The 23,802-nt window shown below is 38.3% G+C and overlaps 1 protein-coding gene across 3 annotated transcripts in view; it reads left to right on the top strand.

The window, feature by feature from the left end:
* Positions 1-23,323, top strand: part of LOC127412198 (regulator of G-protein signaling 12-like) — a 66,747-nt gene extending 43,424 nt beyond the window's left edge. For 2 of the 3 annotated variants that reach the window (XM_051648394.1, XM_051648384.1), the window contains exons 4-18: positions 1,407-1,425; positions 4,242-4,411; positions 4,639-4,731; positions 5,259-5,402; positions 10,684-10,857; positions 11,137-11,281; positions 11,565-11,653; positions 11,826-12,032; positions 12,134-12,207; positions 12,905-13,031; positions 14,865-14,955; positions 15,089-15,147; positions 15,602-15,716; positions 18,092-18,547; positions 21,917-23,323. In XM_051648394.1, the coding sequence (XP_051504354.1) occupies positions 1,407-1,425; positions 4,242-4,411; positions 4,639-4,731; positions 5,259-5,402; positions 10,684-10,857; positions 11,137-11,281; positions 11,565-11,653; positions 11,826-12,032; positions 12,134-12,207; positions 12,905-13,031; positions 14,865-14,955; positions 15,089-15,147; positions 15,602-15,716; positions 18,092-18,547; positions 21,917-22,197 (2,244 nt within the window). In that variant the 3' untranslated portion in view covers positions 22,198-23,323. The remainder of the gene's footprint in view (positions 1-1,406; positions 1,426-4,241; positions 4,412-4,638; positions 4,732-5,258; positions 5,403-10,683; positions 10,858-11,136; positions 11,282-11,564; positions 11,654-11,825; positions 12,033-12,133; positions 12,208-12,904; positions 13,032-14,864; positions 14,956-15,088; positions 15,148-15,601; positions 15,717-18,091; positions 18,548-21,916) is intronic. The other variant, XM_051648401.1, reaches the window with a different exon arrangement.
* Positions 23,324-23,802: the final 479 nt, after the last annotated feature.

The following is a 23,802-nucleotide window of genomic DNA, read 5'->3' as shown; positions in this document are numbered from 1 at the left end:
ATCCGTTTAAGCATCGAGCATGTCAGTATCCAGAAGGAAGTAGTTTGTATCTTTCATTTGGAAGTGTAAGTGCAAAGGCTAAGTGTTGAAGGGTTTCAGCAATGCCAACTATCAAAGTACTAACAACTGAAATTAAACACCACCTTATACAAATAGGTATATGGTGTCACTTAGTAAACATCCTCCAGGGGTTCCGTGACTCGCTAACATAATTCTATAATTGTATTATGTGGCAACAAAGAACTTTTATATCCCTCTTTTTGATTCTTCACATTTGTATTCACCCCACAAAAATCTCTGTTCCTTTGTGTGTCTGCTGTCTCAATAACTGCCCTTTCTTATTTCATTACACTTCCTCCCTCTGAACAAACAGTATGTGTGTTTGTCCATGTGCTTTGCTCCCAGCCTACAAACACACACCTCTGCTGGCCATGATGTAAATGAATGAGCTGTATCTGCGATCAAACAGGAGGTTACACATTTTTATCATGTAGGTCAGCAAGTGGCGTAGGTTTCATCTGAACATTGGGATCACGTTTCAGTCCCCTACTTCACCATGTCTTAGCCAACCTTGAATACCAAGTTGTTCTGCAATATGCCTTGCTATATGAACTGACAAAGTTGAGCAGCATTAGTTTCATTTATGTGATTATGGAGTTGTCCAGGTATTTATATTACATGCTGAAAGAATGAAAGAGAAAGTTTTGTTATACCTTCTTATGGACAATTTAAATTTAATTTAAAAAAGATGCACTTGTCCACTATCAACACTTTGATGAGCAACCATTAAAAAGTCAAAAGTTCCTGTATGATAGGATCCCTGTATGCTTAATTTACCAGCATCACATATTTAATTATTTTCTGCACTGATTAAAAAAAGACACATTGTTTTGTATTGTGTGGGACAATTAGTACCCCCCCCCCCCCCCACACACACACACCACCCCGCCTCCCCACTGTTCTTGACTTAAATATTTATTTGTGTTCTTCCTCTCATTTCCTGTTGTCCCTCCACACTCAAAGAAACTGTTGCAGGAGCAGTTAGATGACATAAAAAGCTTGACTAAGGTTCTTTGTTGAAGAAATATAGTCTAATAAGTGTCTGGACAGGCCTGGGACAGGTCAACGTCTTTGTGTGTGGGGAGGGAGGCAGTAACCAGAGCAGAGGTGTGAACAGCTGCGTGTTACACACAGCTACATAAACGATCGTATGAAAAGACCCTCACCGCTCAACAAACACATGTCACAAACATTCAGTTAAGATAAGACAGGCTGCTGAGATGTCTGCAGGCACTGTCTCCAGCTCAGCTTTACCTCTGTCCTCTTTTCCCCCTCTTCATGCATCTTTTTCGCATCAAAGTCAGGATGGCAATTGCTCATTCATGTCTTTCTTTCTTCTCTTTCAGTCGGCCGCATCAGCTGGAGGTGAGTACACTTTTTAAACCTTTTCTAACAAATAAAAAAATCACAACATTCAGAAATTTCTTCACTAAATGCTGACAGTGTGCTATATGTAGATATTACTGTTAATTTAAATGCTTCAAATAAGAACCTATGTTGTGTTCCTTTGAATTTTATTAGTGGAGGCTGTTGTAAAAGAGGTACAATATCATCATTTAAACTTAGCATTGTATAGTTTTAGATTTATACTGAGAATAAAGCAAACCTAGGTATTTATGTATGAAATACAGATTGGAATGTTTGATTGTTGTAATCTGTAGCAATTGCAAAGTTGAGTTACATACTTGAGCATAGAATCTTAAATCTTTAAAAGCTCCTCAGTGATTCTTACTACATGTCTTGAGCTGAAAGCTGCATTAGGTTAGAGGTCCTTTTGGGCATCTCAGAACCATAAAACAAACTGTCAACAGCTCGATGAGAAAGTTCCCTTTGATTTGACAAAATGGGGTTGTGACAGTTGTATTCAGAGAGAGTTTCGAGATTTGTCTGAACTTGCTTACTGAAAAGTAAGGAAAACAAATAATATGTATGATAAAGGCTGTAACTATGTATGACAAAATGCAAAACAACATGTTTTTATTGAACTTTATTAAAAAGTGCCATTGCCATTAGAAAATATCACATCTAATGTATAGACACAGTATGTGTTACACTGTCATTAAAATGACACTCCCATTTTGGGAAAGTATTCCATAGCATAAACAACCATCATCTATTATACATACAGTATTGACTGTGCTGTTGCTTACACTACCTTCAATAAATCCACCCTTTCTCACTAAAATAAGAAAAACTTTGAATGTCATTAAATATTACTTCAATACACATTGAAGAAATATTTCACCCAAAACTTACCCTCATGTCATTCAAAACCTCATATGATTTTCTTTCTTCCATGAAACACACACAAAAGGAGAATTTTTTTTTCCATGATGTCAAACGGCATTTTGATGTTATTTGAGTCTCTATTTAATCTTAAAGGTGCACTCAGTAATTTTTTCCTAATTAAAAAAGTTTAACTCCTAAAGACATGAATAATAATTTTGCAATATATGTAAGAAATCATGACCACTCACATTAAAATGAAGACACCAGTCATATCAGTAAATGTATAGAAGTTGTTTTATTCTACATGGAGAGGGTCCGCACATGGGGGCTGCCATGTTAGAATCACATGACCAGCCGAATACTACTCTCTTAATCTCAGTAACCGTCCTGTTATTTGACACTTTCACTCATTGATTAAAGTAATCTTGGCTTCTGAAATGGAAAACTATTGAATATAAAGGTGCAATATGTAACAGTTTTCATGTAATAACATTTTTTGCCAATGTGTGAACGGCTTGTAACGCAACTTAAAAAATGAGCCCTTCCCGTACTTCCTATGTAGCCTATTAAAGCCTGTAGACTGATTTTCATGCGAAGGGAGCAGGTCGGTTTTGCCGGGAAAATCCAAAGGATGTGACGTTTATGCACGCTCCCGAGAGCCTTGCCTCAGACAGTAATAGCTTCTCTTCCGCTATTCAACAGCGACAACAAACTGCAACACTAGGTAACGTTATTTTAGAGATGGAATCCAGCAAACGTCCAGGTCCCAGCACAACACTGACTCCTACACACACACAAAAAAAACATTTATCTACTGAATCCCGTCTGGCTAAGCGGGAACGTGATCGTGGTCGAGCGAAAACTAGAGTGAACATCGGCAGGGCATTTGATTCCTGGAGGGACCTTCGTTCAGTTTTGGGGATCAAAACCGACCCTGAATTGGCGTTCTTCTTATTGGACAGGTAAGCTTACATAAATGCAAAGCATGTGAAATATAGTGCCATAAGGATTAATCTGTGTAATTTTAGCTAAACTACAATAACACATTAAATGAATGCTAGACAATGTTCAAGATAATGCAAAAAGACCCATTCATTAGTGTAACGTAACTTGGTTATACAGAAAATATATACATTCTATTATTATAAAACAATAGCGCATCGATATATCAAAATGACAGTTGTGATGGAATCACATCAATACTGAATTGTGTCAACATATTTATAATGTACAGTCTATTTTATAAACAGCTACTGTCATCATCCACCAAATTTAGCTAACAGCTATTGATCAAGCTGGCTAGCTAGCTAACGCCGACATAGGCCATGTAATAAATGCAGTCAATGTATCATGCAAAGAAAAGTGATTACTTCAAACTACAGTCTCACATAGTCAGACCTGTATCCACACTTTGTTTTAGCCCTGTTCCAGCACTGGAGTGTCAAATATAATATACAGTCTCAAAGTTTGTAGTAAAACAATCATAACTGTGTAATTTTAATTATGCTGCCTCATCTGTCAGCATGAGGTCGGTGAATCACATTCAGTCTCTTTGTATGTTATGTCATTGATTTGGTCGATGCTCGCATCCCTTTGGAGTGTGTGCACGAGCAAGAGCAACAGGTAGCTGGCTGCAGTTCACTTAACGGCCACAGGTGTCATTAATAGCAAGTGTTTCTGAATCTTTCATACTGTACCTTTAAATTATGCTGCATCCAAGCCGCTAGGTGTCAGTGTAAGTCCAAGATGACACAAAGACAAAAGTTACTGTGTGCACTTTTAAAGTTTAAAAACCTTCCCAACTTTCTCCTCTTTAAACATATGCTTGCTTATTACAGAAACATATAGGTTCAGAATAGAGATTTAATTGTATTTTACTGACCAGGAATGCAAATATCAGTTCAGGAATCCGAATTCAAATAACTTAGATATAAACTCTTTGCTCTTTTCAGAGTGCAGTGGTGTTATGCATCATGACTGTGGCAGTGTAAACAGTTTGGCGAGTAACGGCAGTCTGCTTGGCATTAACAACCATCGTCGCCTTTCAGAGCGCTGTGTTGCCTTATGGGCTGTCAGCTTTGAGCGCTTGCTCCAGGACCCTGTGGGTGTCCGCTATTTTTCCGTAAGTATCCCTGTTTGCCTTAGACTTTCACATTCTCACATGAAAATATTGTTCATGAATTACAATGATTATGGCAGTTGAACTGATGGTTAAATGTATTTATTTTTTGTTGATTCGCGCATTCCGATAAATTCATTAATACCATCATGGAGTAAAAGTGTAGTAATGTCACAGGATAGTAATCTACATATGTTTAGAAACAAATGTACTGTTCTATGTTCCTACAGGAGTTTCTAAAGAAGGAGTTTAGTGAGGAAAACATATTATTCTGGCAGGCCTGTGAATCCTTTAGCCAAGTTCCAGAACATGACAAAAAGCAGGTAATCTTCTGTAAAACATATTCGGTTCCCTCAGTGGTACATGTTCAATCAGTTCATTCCTTTTGCCTCTTAAAGGGATTGTTCAACCAAAAAAAGAAAAGCCTGTCAATATATACTGACTCTCATGTCATTCACAACATGTATGACTTTCTATCTTCTGTGGAATACAAAAGGAGATGTTGGGAAGAGTGTCCAATTCCCATACAAAGTGGATGGTGATTCAGACTGTTGTAAAAGTAGTCCATGCAACTCATACACTATATTCTTAGTCCTCTAAAGACATATGATAGCTTTGTGTGAGGAACAGACTGACATTTAAAGGTTAAGTGTGTAATTTCTGTGGTACTAGCATCATTAAACCTAAAATCTCCTTGGCTATTCTTTGGGAAAATAACACAGGTTTGGAACAACATAAGTATGAGTATATTCATTTTTGGGAGAACTATTCTTTAAGATTTAAAAGTCAAAATGTGTTTTGATGACCTAATCATAGTTTTGGTAAATGCTTGAATTGCTGCTGTTTTCAGCTATCCCAGAAGGCCAAAGAGATCTACAACTGCTTCCTCTCAAGTAAAGCTACTATGCCAGTGAACATTGATAGTCAGGCTCAACTTGCAGATGATGTCCTGACAGCTCCACAGCCAAACATGTTCAAACAGCCACAGCTACAGGTTAGCACACTCACATGTACACACACTCAATACGCACATACAGTATGCATTTAAACTCCTACATTCACATTGCTTGATTGAGCAAACATAACCTTTCATTGAACCCCAACTCATGTTGCAAGTCGTCACTTACACGCAGTTAGTGAAATGTGCTTTGTGCATACTCCCAGACTGTGCTGTAAATATTTACAATAATGTTAAAAGCTGATTGAAAGTAGAATAAAGCCAAATATTTAAAATAATATAACTGAAATTGAGATAGGACTGAAAAATAAATCAGGTTCTAAACACTTAAAATAAACCTTGAATAGTATATATGAGATAAGATACTGTTGTTATGCACCATTTAAATGTGACATAATCTACTTTACATCTTATCGTGTGTGTGTGTGTGTGTGTGTGTGTGTGTGTGTGTATATATGTGTATAGGGATAATAGGGATATACGTTCACCGGCCATTTTATTAGATACACTTGTACATCTACTGATTATCTAATCAACCAATCGTGTGGCAGCAGTGTAATGTATAAAATCAGGCAGATATGGGTCAGGAGCTTCAGTTAATGTTCACATCAACCATCAGAATGGGGAAAAATGTGATCTCAGTGATTTAGACCGTGGCATGATTGTTGGTGCCAGGTGGGCTGGTTTGAGTATTTCTGTAACTGCTGATCTCCTGGGATTTTCACGCACAACAGTCTCTAGATTGTAAAGAGAATGGTGAGAAAAAAACATTGAGCAAGTGGCAGTTCTGTGGGCGAAAATGACTTGTTAATGACAGAGGTCAGAGGAGAATGGCCAGACTGGTCCAAGCTGACAGTAACTCAAATAAACATGCGTTACAACAGTGCTATGCAGAAAAGCATTTCTGAACGTACAACACTTCGAACATTGTGGTGGATGGGCTACAGCAGCAGAAGACCCCTCCCTGTACCACTACTGTCAGCTTAGAACAGGAAACTGAGGCTGCAGTGGGCACAGGCTCACCAAAACTGGACAGCAGACGATTGGAAAAACATCGCCTGGTCTGACAAATCTGGATTTCTGCTTAGGTACTAGGGGTGTAAATCGGACGTTTAATCTCGATATGATCTTGAATCAATTCTCTTGACCTGCGATCCGATATTTGCCAATACTTCAGAGTATGCCGCGATACGATTCGATTCAGGGGCCTGCGATCAATATTCCGATATTATGTGCCTATTTTACACAATTACATTTATTTTATTTTTTGCCCTCAAATGCAACCAAAATATAATTTGATTATTTTATTCAGCTCTCTGTATGCACATTGGGACATCCACAACAAAATAAGGTATTTCAGATGTTGAAAAAAATTATACAGATAAATAATATAAAAAATATAGTCACACACAAGTGATCATCACTCATTTGATGATAGCTAATTTTTCAGTTTAGTCCAATTCAAAATACTTACATACCCATGACTTGTTTCCAACTATCCGTGGTATCCATGCTATCCGTGGTTTTCTTGGCTACAACTTCCGCATTTGTAATGAAAAATTCTGTTACAATTAACTGGGATAAATGTTAGTAAGGGTGTTGATGTGTAGATGTGTAAAGTCTTATAACTGATGCTGGAGCTGAGCAGGTGTTTCTCTTTCCCTCATTAGTGCTGTTCAGAATCTCGCCGTTGTCAAGATGTTTCACATGGTTGAACTTCTCCCTGGTTCTTTAAAATAGCAAATTCTCATGTAAAATTCAAATGGATCACATGTGCAACGATGTCGATGGAAGCCCGAATTAATCGCACATGTGAGCCACTCTGCATTTGTCACTAGAGCTCATGTTTTAAGGAGCGCCCGGTTGATGCGCTCGCACAGAACCTGTCAATGGAGCTCACATTTCGCAGGAAGCCCGGTTGACGCGTGCGCACGCCGCACGGATAGCAGAGCACAATTTGGCTTCAAAGACCCCGCGCACATCCATGTCCCACATGAAAAGCATATTTAGCGCTCATAAAATGAAATGAATGTAATAAGGTTGCTTCATCACCTGACGGAAATGCATACTGACGTGGCTGATATGAGAGTATTAAAATAAAGGTTCATCTTAAAAAACTATATCGATAATTACGTGTTGTATCAATAACATTGGAACATTGGATCATTGGGATCCAGATCGATGGATCGTTACACCCCTACACAAACAGGTACACAAACTGTAGGCCCACTGCAGCCTCAGTTTTCTGTTCTTGGCTGACAGAGGTGGTCTTCTGCTGTTGTAGCCCATCCGCTTCAAGGTTCGACATGTTGTGCATTCTACAATTGTACAAAGGGGTTATCTGAGTTACCGTAGCCTTTCTGTCAGCTCGAACCAGTCTGGCCATTCTCCGTTGACCTCTCTCATCAACAAGGTGTTTTCGTCCACAGACCTGCCGCTCACTGGTTGTTTTTTGTTTTTCGTACCATTCTCTTTACACTCTAGAGACTGTTGTGCATGAAAATCCCAGGAGATCAGCCGTTACAGAAATACTCAAACCATGATTGTTGGTCTGGCACCAACAATCATGTCATGGTCTAAATAACTGAGATCAAATTTTTTTCCCATTCTGATGGTTGTCTTGGCTGTGTGCTTAGGGTCATTGTCCTGTTGAAAGGGTGAACCTTCGGCCCAGTCTGAGGTCCTGAGCACTCTGGATCATGTTTTTATTAAGGATATTTCTGTATTTTGCTGCATTCAGCTTTTCTTCAACCCTGACCAGTCCCTGCAGCTGAAAAACACCTCTACAGCATGATGCTACCACCACCATGCTTCACCGTTGGGATGGTAATGCGCAGGTGATGAGCGGTGCCTGGTTTCCTCCAGACATGGTGTTTGGAATTTAGGCCAAACAGTTCAATCTTCATTTCATCAGACAAGAGAATCTTGTTTCTCACAGTCTGAGAGTCCTTTAGGTGCTTTTTTAATGTGTCTTGCACTGAGGAGAGGCTTCCATCTGGCCACTCTGCCATAAAGCCCAGATCAGTGGTGTGTTGCAGTGATGGTTGTCCTTCTGCAAGAAGTTGAAGTTCCTCCCATGTCCACACACAATCTCTGGAGCACAACCAGAGTGACCATTGGGTTCTTTATCACCTCTCTTTCAAAGGCCCTTCTCCCCCGATTGCTCAGTTTGGCCAGGCGGCCAGCTCTAGGAAGAGTCTTGGTTGTTCCAAACTTCCATTTAAGAATTATGGAGACCACTGTGCTCTTGGGAAACTTCAATGCAGTCAATAAATGTTTGCAGCCTTCCCCAGATGTGTGCCTCGACACAATCCTGTCTCTGAGCTCTGCAGGCAGTTCCTTTGACCTCATGGCTTGGTTTTTGCTCTGATATGCATTTTCAGCTGTGAGACCTTATATAGACAGGTGTGTGCCTTTCCAAATGATGTCCAATCAATTGGATTTGCCACAGGTGGACTCCAATCAAAAGATGATTCAGAGAAATGGGATGCACCTGAGCTAAATTTCAAGTGTCATAGCAAAGGGTCTGAATACTTATGTCAATGTGATATTTCAGTTTTGTTTTTTTTTCTAAATTTGCAAAGTAATTAAAAATCTGGTTTTTGTTTTGTCATTATGGGGTATGGAGTGTAGATTGATGTGAAAAAAACATAATTTCAAGCTGTGACAAGAAGGAGGGCGTGGCCGGGCTGTGAGTGTGCGAGCCTGGTGCTGTGCGGCCCAATCAGCAGGAGAGAGACAAGAGGAGGAGTCGGGAGTGCTGGAGAGAGAGAGAGTGTGGCAGACAAGCTTCTCGTTTGCTGGTAAAGGAGGAAGCAGGAACCGGATTGACAATCAACAAGACTTTAATTACAACTTAAAACACTGAACTGGAACATAATAACATGATGACACACATACACACACAGCTCCATGTGTGTCTCTCTCTCCCTCCAGCACTCCCGACGATGACTCTTAAAAAAAAAAATGAAAATGTTCAGAGCAGAAGGAAGCAAGTTTTCTTCCAGGATAACCTTCTACGTGGCTTGATTCATGCGTCCTTCACAAAGATGAATCTGCCCGATTGTGTATGTTATTATTTGTATATTTTTGTGTGTAATTGTGTATATCAGACGTTTAAATTGTGCTGTGTTAATTTGATGTTATTGTAAATTGGTATATGTCTCATCACTGTCATGACTGCTATGTTGATCGGAACTGCACCCAAGAATTTCACACACCATTGCACTTGTGTATATGGCTGTGTGACAATAAAGTGATTTGATTTTTGATTTGACTTGCTGAAGCACCCCCAGATCATTACTGATCCTCCACCAAATTTCACAGTCGGTGTGAGACACTGTGACTTAAAGGCCTCTCCAGGTGTCTGTCTAACCATTAGACGATCAGGTGTTGGGCAAAGCTGAAAATTGGACTCATCAGAGAAGATGACCTTACTCCAGTCCTCTACGGTCCAATCCTTATGGTCTTTTGCAAACCTCTGCCTGGCTCTTCTTTGCTTCTCATTGATGAAGGGCTTTTTTCTAGCTTTGCACAACTTCAGCCCTGCCCCTAGGAGGCTGTTTTGTACCATCCTCGCCATTCACTTCACCCCAGCTGCCGTTTGCAATTCTTTTTGTAGGTCACTTGATGTCATCCTACAGTTGTTGAGTGACATTCAAATTAGTTGGTGGTCATCCCGGTCAGTGGTGAGTCGTTTTCGCCCTCTACCGGTCTGTAGCTTTGTTGTGCCCAATGTCTGCTGCTTGATCTTGTTCTTATGAACCGCCTTCTTTGAAATGTTAAGGATGTATCACTGTATCCCTCTGCCAGTAAAGCCAGAATTGAACCCTTCTTTTCCTCACTGAAAACTTTTCTTTTCAACTCTTTTGGCATGGTCAATAGTTATTTTTTTATTCCAATTACTTTTGAGGTACTACTAGCACTGTTTTTGCCATCCAGCTGGTCCTATTGCAGGAGGATAGTGATGACCACAGCAATGGTTTATATACTTTTCATCATTAAATAAGATTTGGTTCAGGTGATCACCTAATCAGTACCTCATTATGTAGAATGTGGTGTGCTTGTGTTGGAATTCAACAGACACTAGAATGGAATGGCTGCCATACATATTGAGATGCTGATTTAAAAAAAACTATTGGAGTGGTCTCTTAATTTTTTTTCCAGAGCTCTGTATATATATTATTTTTTTATTATTGTTATTTATTCATTTTATTTGTTTATTACTGATCTCCCAACAAGGCTATATGTGTATTATTAGCCTGTCTACATGTATGTACAAATAAAAGTATTCATGTGTTATTACACCCCCCTGCAGATCTTTAATCTGATGAAGATGGACAGTTATGCACGGTTCCTGAAGTCCACTCTCTATCAGGAGTGCATGCTGGCCGATGTAGAGGGTAAACCTCTCCCTGACCCCTGCCCGATTCCATGTAGCCCTGCCCCCTCCAAGCACAGCTTCACCTCTGACCTTTCCACACCTAAAAAGGTATAAATCTTAAAAAGGTATAAAAATAATTTCTCAGCAATTTATGGTGGATAAGCTTTTCTAACCACATTGTATTTGGATACATTGATATGATATTTAATCAAGTGTGTTATGCTGTTTCTAGCATCTATTGAGATAGATTCAGTATTTCTGATATTAGATATATTTCCATGATAACTCTACGCAATCAAAATGGCTTTTTGTATATTGATATTTCCTTTAGGTGCAGTCTGATTGTTTCACTGGAATTCTGTCTTATCTCAAAATAATGTGTTACAGGAAAATAGGAAGCCCAAACCAGGCAGTTCAAGGGATGACCTCAGAGAGAAACCATCCGAGAAGAAAAATGGCTTCTTCCCCTGGTACAGATATCCAAGTATTGGGAAAGGACAAAAGAAAAAAGAAGCCACAGATTTACCATACAGTTAGTCTCAAAACATTATCTCATCAGCAATCATCTTGCATGTTGAACATCTAATCTTTGCTGTACCATTGTAGAACTGATATATTTGATGTTAGTATGGCATTAATATTGATATCTCTATTGATATTGATTTAGCTTAATAAGCTGAATTAAGGTCTATAAATGACTTCACAGTATTCTTGGAAAGGGAAAGGTTGTAATCATGAAATCAGTTTATTGTATTTTTAGAAATATCACATTTGGTATGTTGTTAATGTGATTGGATATACATATGTGTGGACAGACTGCAATGGGCGGAGAGAGTCTCAGGGTTCTATGTCATCCGGTGCGAGTCAAGAGCTAAACACTTCCTGTTCTGGTGGAAAGAATGAGGTAAGAGGATCTGATTGGCATTTCACAACTATTTTGAACACGGCTAGTCCAATAAAACTATCTGTTTTGAAAAAAATTCTTCATAGTAAAAAAAATATTTTGTACAAATGTTTTTTACAAATTATATAACATAAATAAATGTTTTTGTTTCTATAATTGTGTTTGTGTAAAGCAGTGTGAGTTGAGGAATTCAGGTCTTGTTTGGGAGAAGGATAAAGAGCGATGCAGCAGGACATGTACTGTAACGCTGCCCGATGGCTCCAGCTGCTGCGTCCCTCTACGACAGGGTGCCTCCATCAGACAGGTGCTGCTGGAACTATGTCAAAAACAGCACATCAACCTGGCTGCTGTTGACCTCTTCCTCACAGGAGGAGAGAAGGTACAGAGATACTTCAGATCTTGAAATATTAAACTACTTTGCTCCCTCTGTGAATGCAATGCTGGAACTTTGCTGCCTGTTTCTCCTTTTTCCTTGTTTAGCCTTTGGTGTTGGACCAAGATAGTATTACCCTCAGTTCCCGAGAACTTCGTCTTGAAAAACGCACTTTGTTCAGGTACATTATGTTCTCATTTCCCTTGATTATCATCTCTCTTTCACACAGAGTATCTGGAATTAATCTAGTGCTCACTGTAAATAACAATCTCATAATGTATTATGGCATTTGTAATTAGCCTAACCCCTTAAACTATGGACTGGCCGGTGGGTCCAAAGGGGGCGCTATATCTCATAAGTTTACACTTAAAACGTTAAAGTTCCCAGATGCATAAATCAGGCATATGTGTTATCATTTGAAAGCTTAGATTCTGATCTTTTCATAGAACACTATCCCTTTTGCACTTATGTTACATAAAATAAAAAAATAAGAGCTCAAATCACCCATGTCACAAATAAGCACCACCACGAGGTAATGTTGTAAAAATATTAATATGAATATAAAAGTCTTTCACATATCACCTAAATGGACAAATCATATATCAAAGGAAAGCGCTCATTATCAGGAATGTGACTGTATGTACAGTACTACTTATTTTGTTGCTCTAATACCACAGTTCGAAAGATTTTCAAAACAATCAGATATTTGTATTATTTTCACTTTCATCTTCAGTAGGAAATACTCTATCACTCTTCAATAGTGGCATGCTCTTTTCAAGAGCACCATATATCTTAAAGTGTAGCAAAGACTATCAAACAAATGTGTGGCTTGCTTGGTGGTGGTGTATAAATAGTTCCATACTGCTTGCTATTTTCAGACTGGACCTGGTACCCATTAACAGATCGGTTGGGTTGAAAGCAAAGCCCACAAAACCTGTGACTGAGGTTCTACGTCCTGTGGTTGCAAAGTATGGACTCCATCTTGGTGACTTAGTGGCCAGAATAGTAAGTTACTGGCTGTAACCTGTCACATATGGTTGACATATACTGTCCACTTGCATTGTTTACTGCATGCATGTCAGTACAGATGTGAATTCAGTCTCGGTAGTCCAAACAAGGGCTGGGATGTTTCATCTAATCTATACTCTAAATTCTGCTTTTCAACCTAAATGTGTTGTTGTTGCAAAGGTAAAACAATAGAATTTCCTGATATGAAATCTACATGCAGATTGTTTAGTGTAAGAGGGTGTGGAGATATGTGGTGCGGTATAGAAGGAATGCTGGTTCTCCGCTACAGTTTATCCCCTCTTAAACGTCAAACAGTGGTCAAAGGCAGTCCTCTGAGCCAACGTTTAGAAGTTAATGGAAGACAGCACTAAGCAGAGTTTAGAAACGACTGTAATGGTTTGAAACAAAGCCACCTCCCAGCTCTGCAAAGCACGACAGCTAGTTTATTTTTAGTCAGTGGTCTATTAAATTTTTACTTGTATATCACAGAGTGCAGATATTTAGCATTAACCTTCAAAACCATAGTAACAAGATCAATATGTGAACCTAGAGTTTGATGCATATCCAAAACGGCATATAAATTGCTAATAAATTAAGCAATTATTTTAATAAATAAAAGCAAATGCTAATATCTTGCTACCTTTCGGACATATAGCAGTTTTTGACAAAAAAAAGGAATGTTTCAGGTTCAATAGAAGTTAAACTTTCTTTCTGTGGCATGCTGTTGATTACCACAGACAATACATTTTATTCCCTCATTTTGTAAAAAAAAACTAAAGTCATGTTTACAGTACTTACAGTGGAAGTGGGCCAAGGCATTTCAGGGGGTTTAAAAGCATAAATGGCAGCTTGTTTTTATGTTTAAGTTCTTATACAAATTTTTCCGTACAAAAATCATCCTTGAGCTCCATATAAAGAGTACTTTGCGAATAATTATGTTATGTCCCTTTCTGGTATGCTTACGCAAATCATGTTAAAGTTATAGGATTTACTGGCTTTACATGGTCATGACAGGAGTTGATAAAACTGCAAAGACAAGGCTAGTTACTGATTTTAGCACTCAAGTCTCATGCTAACTCATATAGCCTGATGTTTAAGTCTTGTCACTATACTTGGAAGCAGTGTGTATTAACGTTTATCCAAATGTAATGCCTTGCCCCATAGACTTCCATTGTAAGTGCATTACTGTAAACACAATTTTGCTTGTTTTTACAAGTTTCTGTGGTAATCATTTGTAAAACATTGTGCATATGCAGCTTAACATGTATTAAACCCGTTCTCTGTGTCAGAGAAGCTATCATCATTCATAAAAAAACAGAAATTACTCAGAGGATGAGATGGGTCAGTATGGGAGAAATCATAGCACTGAATAAGGCAGCTCTATGAATTAACTTTTAAAAGAATGAAAAGAGCCAATCACCTTTTTGATTGAGACATTGCCTGCAAGTTTTCATTAAAAATGTGCATGCACATTAGCTGGACCAGCCTAAATAATAGCATTTTTATTTATTTATTTATTCATTTGAGCTAAAGAGGCACAATTTATCATACAATTGTTGTCAGATTTTAGTGCCGAGACATAAAACATGTTATTTGATCATAATCTCTTAACCAAACGTTTTGAAGGATTTGGTCTTTCCCCATGAAAGTAAATAGGAGCTGTACTCGCATGCTGCTTGTATCCAATAAATAGACAGAAAATAGCATGGTTGCTAAGTGACCTGACTTGCCTTAAAGGGATTTTGGATTACTTAAATGGAGAATTTGTCACATTTGTAGAGCAAACAGTCTAATGCTATTGTTAAATGATTGTATTTTGATTTTGTTTAGAGTGGAGAAACAGAAGTTCTTGATCTTGGAGTGCCCATATCAAACCTTGACGGGCTTCGAGTTGTACTGGAGAGGGCTGATCCAGCCAAAGGTGCATACCCACACATGGCTTTGTCGACATCATGTTCCCCTCTCGCTCTGATACTGCTGAACTATCAAGTCATTATATTCAAGGTTGTTTCAACATTCCTTTGTGTTACTGTTTTATTGTACTCCTTCAACAGACAAGTCTAAAACATCCAACTTTAAAACACCAGCTGCCAAGAAAGCTCTGCCAAAAGAGGTGAGTGACTTCAGTCATTGTGATTGTGTGAGCTTGTGTACCTCACATTCCTCTAAATAGCCATATGTTGATTCATCTACAACACTCAAGCCCAACATGCATGTATTATCTGACTCATGGCTGCAGTTTAATCATGTTCTTTAAGTTTCTAACTCTTAGCGTGAGTGGCTGCTAACTTGTGGTTACATGTATGACTTGTGTGCATGCTGATTTTTTTTAGTCATCTTGGTGTGAGAAAAGATGTGTTTATTGGTTTGTGTGTGAATGCAGATTTGTACTTGTCATTGTATTACTTTTTAAGACATTAGTACTCTATGGATTAGGCAAACTCCATCCATGGTTTAAACACAATTCCCATTTTATATAGGCAATAAAACCTTAATGCACATGTAATTCTGTGAAACATTCAGCCCATGATTCACTCACTCTTCCTATATCTTTACTGCATTGCTAGAGAGACAACAGCTCGGCAGGGAAACCATTGAAAGGAAATGGTGAAGACAAACAATCCCAGACAGCAGCGTCAGAAAGGAGAAAAGGGATAAAGAGTCATAAAGATGAAGCAGAGGGTAATTTTAACTTTTAATACTTTGTTCATATATACAGTATGTTCATCTTCTTAAAGCCGAAGTGTGTAACTTTTTCAATGTTAAAATACTTTTTCCTATTTTAGGTAGTTAAATAAGTGATTTGTAGGTTGATTCCTTCAAAAACTGTAAACACTGTGGCTTTGTGGAACTATCAAAACTATTAAAGCGCAGCAAAATTGACTCAAACAGTGGCGTGAGTTTGGGAGGGGGGTTGAATCTGTTTGTGGAGGAAGTATTCAGGAAAGCTGTTTTAAAACAATATTCTTTTGCAATTCCATTTGGTGGAGCAGAAAGCCTAGGGTGCCCTTTCAAGTCTGTGACAAAAAAGCCGCAGGTCATAGTCAACTTGCAGCAAGTGCCAGTCACCAATGCTCTTTTTGTGTGTGCACTTATGAGACACACGTTCCAACTCTCAGATTGAGAACTTCCAGAAGATACGTTTCAAACTTATTTACAATCTGGCTGACCAGTCGTGAGGTGTGCGGACAGTCTCTGACAAAAAAAAAAAAAAAAAAAAAAACAGCACAGGAGGAGGGCAAAAAAACAAACATCAAAGTGCCAGCAGGCTGCTACCCACGTCTTCCCAACCACTGTTTCATCGATATTTTCTTTTTCATCTGTTTTGTGCAGGTCAATACAAAAGAAAATTGCAAGCACTTCCTACATGTTGTTGCAATGTGCATAAGTTTGTGTGAACAGAATTTCGGGAATGTACCTTTGAGCCCAGAGTATACTTCAATCAGCAGAACACGTGATGCAAATTTTGTCATAGGCAGAGTGCTCGAGCACTGAACGCACGCAGCCCGATTTTCTAACCGCGCATCTTTGAATGCGCATGTGCCTGAAATTATTTTCACTAATTAGTGGCACGACAAGATGGTAACACTAACATTTGAGTTGTTGCTGTCACGAAGTAGTGCTAAAAGAAGATATAATTGCCGCCAAACAACAGGCGACGAATGTGAAAACAACAACAGTGGATGAGCACATTAAGAGCATGTGTGTGAAGAGGTCAGGAGATACATTTGTATAACTTGAGTCTGAAGGAATATAAAGACATCTTTATATGTCTGAACTCCTGAGGAAAAATAGTCCAGTATCTCTTAGAAGTCTTAGCGCGCATGTGCCAACATCCTGTGAATGCGCACACAGTCGAATGAAGTATACTTTGACAGGCTCGCGTTCGACTGTTCGCATTAAAACCGAAGTATACTTTGAGCTTTAGTTGGGAAGAATATTGATCTTGTAACGGATACAACTAATCTGCCATCACGTCAACGTCAACAACATGACAGAAAACAAAACGTTGCAACGTTGCTATCTGCTAAACTTTTAAGCAAAACAAAATTAACAGTATTTTTGAAAAATGATGTACACTCAAATGAAACTCGTCAAATCAGTCTTTGATAAAAAATACTTTATTCTAAGTGGTCCTGGGCCCACATTCATGAGCACCACCATATTGGGATCATATGTTAAGCCAAGTATTACTTGCTTTATCTCAACAGAGCACAACAGTCAGGTTCCAGAAGTAAAAAATACCATTCATTTTCTCCATAGGTGAATTGATCTGTTACAATAACTAATAAACCTTTAAAGACAGAGCTACTGTGAGCTCTGAGGTTGATAAACAATGCTATATGTCTCTGTTAAAGCCATCAGTCTGTGTTAATTCAACTTCATTGTTTAAAAAATTTGTTTAGTGGAATTCCTGGTGAAGAACTACATTATCCAGTAAAGAAAGATCTTTATTTAGTAAAGAAAGATCCACCAATCAGAGAATCGTGGCCAACAGAGTTCGCCAAACTAGCCCAGTAGCAACCGCCCACTTCTATGGTGCAACTAAGTCAGTCTCTCTACACTCTCAAACTACATATACTGTATATTTGTATACAGTATATCTGAATGTTTTGCAACATTCTTTAAATACATTGATTCTACACTTATAATCAACAACTTTAGATTGATAGTTTTAGATTTTTCCATTGTTTTTAATTCGATTACATCATTCGCAATGCTTCATGGGATTGTAGTTCTTTCTTTCATGAAAGACAGTAAGAACACAATCTTATACCTTTGTCTTTTTGTCTGATTTTCAAATACTTATTAAAATCAAATCAAAAGTTTTTAATAATGTGATCTCGGCTGAAAGCGTGGGCGGGCACTGTTGCACTCTCTAATCCCTTGTAATCGGATGCTTTAATTTACGGAATAAATTAATCCTGGCTGGCTATGATTCAGAGTGTTTTATGTTGCTTTTCATTGGAATATGGTGTTATTGTGGTTTGGCTGGTTTTATCTTGGCTACTTGTTATAATGTTGCAAATGTTGTTGAAACCCCTCTCCTTTCCTAGAATTTTTCGAATTGCTGAGTCGTGCTCAGAGCAGTCGTGTTGATGACCAGAGAGGCTTGCTGAGAAAAGAAGATCTGGTGCTCCCTGACTTTCTCCGTGTCAACCCTGATCCCGAACCCCAACCTCCTGCCTGCTCCACTCCCACCTCCCACAAACCCGTCCACACTACCACCACCAACCCCCAACCCCCCAAACCCAGCTTTTCCAATGGACACCCCCACACACACAGCCCTGAATCTGCCCCTTTCACCGCCTCGTTCTCCCCCATCTTACGCTCCTCTGATCCCCAGGGTCAGGAGGAGGAAGGACTGGGTGATCTGACACTGGTGGGGGAGGGGGACATCACTAGCCCAAACTCCACCCTGCTTCCACCTCCACCGAGCTCTCCGCCCCCTTATGAGGGCAGCCTACCTGAGGCCAACTTCACTCTTCCAACGTGTATACACACCAACCCAGGTATTTCTCCCGCCTGACTAGCCGTGAGTGTTGCTGTGTGCATGTGTGTGTTGTGGGTGGCATGTTCAATGGATTAGTGTAAAATTAAAGTGATAAAGTGCCGAATGATATACGCTTGATAGTGCCGGTGATGATTGAAATGTAGTTTTGTATTTATATTTCCTTTTCTATCTTGTACTTAATTCAGTAAGGCTTTGGGGCTTTAGTTTTCATGTACAACAATTATAATATCCAAATGTAAATAACTGTAAAATATGTAATATGTATAGAAAGCTTTAAACTACATACAAGGCATTACTTTGTTTTTCATCTCAGGACACAGTATCATTATTAAGACAACATGTAGATCCCTAAACCAAAAAGAAATAATAACAACTTAATTATATTTTCCATAAAGAAAATTAAGCCTATTTTAGGACTATTAAGATCATTTGCTGATTAGGGGTGGGTGGTCTCGCAATTGCGAGATTTATACTCACAATTGTGACTTTACATCTCACAATTCTGATATAAACTCACTGAGCACTTTATTAGGAACATCTGTACACCTACTTATTCATGCAATTACCTAATCAGCCAATCGTGTGGAAGCAGTGCAATGCATAAAATCATACGGATATGGGTTAGAAGCTTCAGTTAATGTACACACCACAATAGGGAAAAAATTTGATATCAATGATTTCGACCGTGGCATTATTGTTGGTGCCAGACGGGCTTGTTTGATTATTTCTGTAACTTTAGTGAGCAGAATAGCATCTCAGAATGCACAACACGTCGAACCTTGAGGCGAATGGGCTACAACAGCAAAAGACCAATATCGGGCACTTTATTAGGGCCAGAGTGTCAAATCCAGGGTGTGCTGAGTGACTCCAGCCAGGTCTCCTAAGCAACCAAATTGGCCCGGTTGCTAGGGAGGGTAGAGACACATAGGGCAACCTCCTCGTGGTCGCTATAATGTGGTTCACTCTCGGTGGGGCGCGTGGTGAGTTGTGCATGGATGCCGCGGAGAATAGCGTGAAGCCTCCACACGCGCTACGTCTCTGCGGTAACGTGCTCAACAAGCCACGTGATAAGATGCATGGATGGACGGTCTCTGAGCGGCGTCAACTGAGATTCGTCCTCCGCCACCCGGATTGAGGCGAGTCACTACACCACCACAAGGACTTAGAGTGCATTTTGAATTGGGCATTCCAAATTGGGCAGGAAAAAAAAAAAAACAATTGTCAAAATTACAAGAAATAAACACACAGTTGCGAGAAATAGTGTTGCAATTACGATAAATAAAGTCACAATTGTGAGATATTAAGTCAGAGTTACCGGCTTTGATTGGGATGTGCTTTATCATAATTTAAATGCAAAAAAATCCCAATGGTCCTAAAAATAGGCTTAATTTCTTTCATTCGGGGTGAAATATGACATGTTATTGACAGGTTTTGTGAGATTCACCCATGAAATACTAAAAGTATTTTACAGTATTCACATAGGTGTGTCAATGCTATGCCCTTTACTGTGGGTGTGAGGGTTCTCAGTGTTCATAATCATTTGAAACAAAATGTTACTTGCATTTTTGTTTTATATTGTTTTAAATTTTTTTACTTGTCTGTCTCTACCCATCATTTAATCATTGTCTAAGATGCCATTCAACAATGCAGAAGACTTTAACTAAACGTGGTTCTATTGGAAATACTTTTACAATATTTTACAATACAGTATTATAAATCATTTAGTTATGTGATGTATATGCTATACACTATATCTAAAACAATTGCGTTGTTGAATTGCTTGCCATTCTGTCTCCTTTGTAGATCATGTTGATTCTGTATGAATCTGATTAGATCTAATAAATCCTTGTGAATCATACTAGACTTGCCTGTGCACTTGTGTAACTTCTGTTAATTTCCCTGTTAATTCTTACTTAATTTGATCATCTTTTCTTAAAGGAATAGATCACCCAAAAATAAAAATTCTCTCATCGTGTACTCACACTCATGCCATACCAGGTGTGTATGATTTTCTTTCCTCTGCAGAACACAAATGAAGATTTTTAGAAGAATATCTCAGCTCCGTAGGTCCATAAAAAACTGATTAGATCGCTTCAGAAGACATGGATAAAACCACTGGATTCGTATGGATTACTTTTATGCTGCCTTTATGTGTTTTTTAAAGTTTTGGTCACAATTCACTTGCATTTCTAAAAATCTTAATTTGAGATCTGCAGAAAAAAAAATCATACACATTTGGAATGGCATGTAAATGGTGAGAACATTTTCACTTTTGGGTGAACTATTCCTTTAAGCACCATTCTTCCCCTCTTCTGACCTTGTTTAAGTCATGCTTGCTTCAATTGCATTTTCATTACATTTGCATTTGTTGCATTTTGAAAAATATACTTAAAACCATATGTCTGCAGTGATCATCAAGACTTCATCTGAAACCAAATCTGATACCTCAAAGCGTTATTGATAAGATCTGAGATTGCGTCAGTAAGACTAATAGATACAGTATCTAACCTGGTATGATGTACTGCATGTTATTGCACAACAACATTCATTTGAACCTGCTGAATCTGTCAAAATAAGATGACTGCATGTAAACCATCTGTAACCTATAACTATATACAAGCATGAACGTGAAGAAATCTCCAAGCATTTCTTCTGTTTCCAGTAATCAATTGTTTCTCAACACACCTCTAATTCTGACTGATTTTCTTGTACAGATTTTTGTGCTAAACTGGTTATTACAACAATAGGGATAAAAAAAAAAAAAAAAAAAATCAATGCTTTCTTTTTATATCTACAAAAACAAGCATGAGAACATTTTCCAGATAACGAATTTGAAGAAGCCATCTGAAGTTATCCTTGGGCTTATCGTAATGAAATGTGGATATACTGCCACCTTGTGCTTGGATGGTCACTGTAAAAATTAGATGACTGTGCAGCACTGCTTCGAAATATTTCATAAGAATACTGACAATTTGTGGTGTATATAATTAATTAAAGTCCTGGTCTCCACATGCTCTCAGTTGTATTAGTAGTGTTGTACCACATACTGGCTGATATAATCAATCCAAAGTCAGTGTGTGAATCACAAAAGCATGTAACGTGTAAACAAATTTAATGTACAAGTCTATTCAACATTCAAGAGCATTACCATGTTATAAACTGAATCAAGAAGTGATAATGACAATCAAAGGTCAAGGTGTCTGATGATTTCATATTCTCCTTTAGTCAAGAATGTCACCTTAACTTGTGTTTAATTAACCAAACAAGCTTGGATCAGTCTAATTCTTCCGGTTCCAAATTCCTAGATTCTGTCTGTACTTTTCTTCACAAATGCTTGACTAACTTTTGTGCTAACTGCGTTCTCCAGGTACAGAGGGAGGAAAAACATGCACTTTATGTATCACCAACCAGAGGGAACAGTGTCTCTCCTCAGTATCCCAAATGAACTCAGCTGTGCTGGACAAGGGACTCAGTGTTGAGGGGGTAACTCTAGAGGACAGCTTTGAGGGCTACGCAGCTGAGCTTCGGCAGTGCCAGAACAAAATGAGAAATGGCATTTACTCATTCACAGAAGCGTCCCGTCCCCTTAGCGGGGTGCTGGAAGTCAGCGAGAGCGAAACAGTGGAATATAAAGCCACGTTTGTCTGAGGGAATCTGCTTTTAGAGAGTTTTCAAAGACTGATATGAAGCGTGAAAAGCAGATGTGGAAAATATTGTGTATGTTAATAATGTAAACTGAGATAGAAAATGTTAAAGGGATAGTTAACCCAAAAATTAAAATTCTCTCAACATTTTACCCTCACGCCATCCCAGATGTGTATGACTTTCTTTCTTCTGCAGAACACAAAGTCTGAAGATTTTTAGAGGAATATCTCAGCTCTGTAAATGGGGTCCAAAACTTTCAAGCTCCAAAAGGCACATAAAGGCAACATAAAAGTAATCCATAAGACTCAAGTGGTTTAATCCATGTCTTCTGAAGCAATTCAATTGGTTTTGGATGAGAACACACCAAAATGTAACTCATTTTTCACTATAAATCTTGACATCTACAGTCTCCTAGGCGATCATGATTTCAAGCTCAATTATACTTTCTAGAGCCATCTAATGTTCTGCACAAGCGTTAAACACTAGGAAGTGTAATTGAGCTTGAAATCATGTTCGAGCCTACAGACTGGATCTATATGGACCTACAGAGCTGAGATATTCTACTATAAATCTTCATTTGTGTTCAGCAGAAGAAAGAAAGTCATACACATCTGGGACGTCATGAGGGTGAGTAAATGATTTAGTTTTTAGGGTGAACTATTCCTTCAATTAATTCTTTGTACCTTCAGACCATTCTTTATTTATGGATAATAAAAATATGTTCAATATTAGATTGGGGTTATAAAACAGAGTACCATGTTAAATTGTTGGGAAATTCAGTGGAAGGTAAATGCAAATGGCATTAGTTTTTATAATGGAACGTATGGTGCACCAATTCAGTTTAATTCCTTCTAATGCATTTATTTTTTTATTTTTTATTTTTTACCCCACGACTGTCTTGTACATGGAAAAACCATCCAGATGTGTGTCAGCACAGATTCAGATTCATTAAAGAAAAAATTAATTATTAAAAATGTTTAAAATGTTTTAATGTTTTAGAAAAACCTATTTGTTTGTGTGATCACTGTGTTCACATTGTAATGAGTTGTCAAAGCGGATTAGTAACGTGGGAAGAAGTTCAATGTTGCGAGTGAGACAATTAATTTGTTGACATTAAACTACACTTTGACCCAGATGAAGAGCAAATATGTCCAATGAGCAGGTGTCTATTGTTTTAGTCATAGATACAGATGATTTAAAGTAAAACAAACCAAATGCATTAATTTTAAACAAATAATTAACAGGCTACGTATAAATTGTACAAATTCATATACATTTAACTGTATATTTTATAAGCAATTTAATGTGAGGCAGTCAGCAGTTTGACAGGCCAAGAGTTTTTGTCCAACCTGCTTAGCCTCATACAAATAATTTTAATCTTTTAGCTCAGTCATTATCTTATTATGTGTTGTGCAGACAAGACACTTTTTTACAGCACAGTTAGTAAACATTTGGCCTCAGAAGAATTGTTTATGCATACATCAGCTAATCACAACATGGAAACTCGCAGAAATACATGAAACAATTATTTTGTGGTGAAGTAAATATAGCAGAAAAGATTAAGTACATACTACATTGAATAAGTTAGTTTAAGCGTGAACTTGAAAA

The sequence above is a fragment of the Myxocyprinus asiaticus genome, chromosome 2, assembly GCF_019703515.2.
Source record: "Myxocyprinus asiaticus isolate MX2 ecotype Aquarium Trade chromosome 2, UBuf_Myxa_2, whole genome shotgun sequence".
In the NCBI taxonomy this organism is placed as follows: Eukaryota; Metazoa; Chordata; class Actinopteri; order Cypriniformes; family Catostomidae; genus Myxocyprinus; species Myxocyprinus asiaticus.
This window is presented reverse-complemented; position numbering and strand designations above follow the sequence as displayed.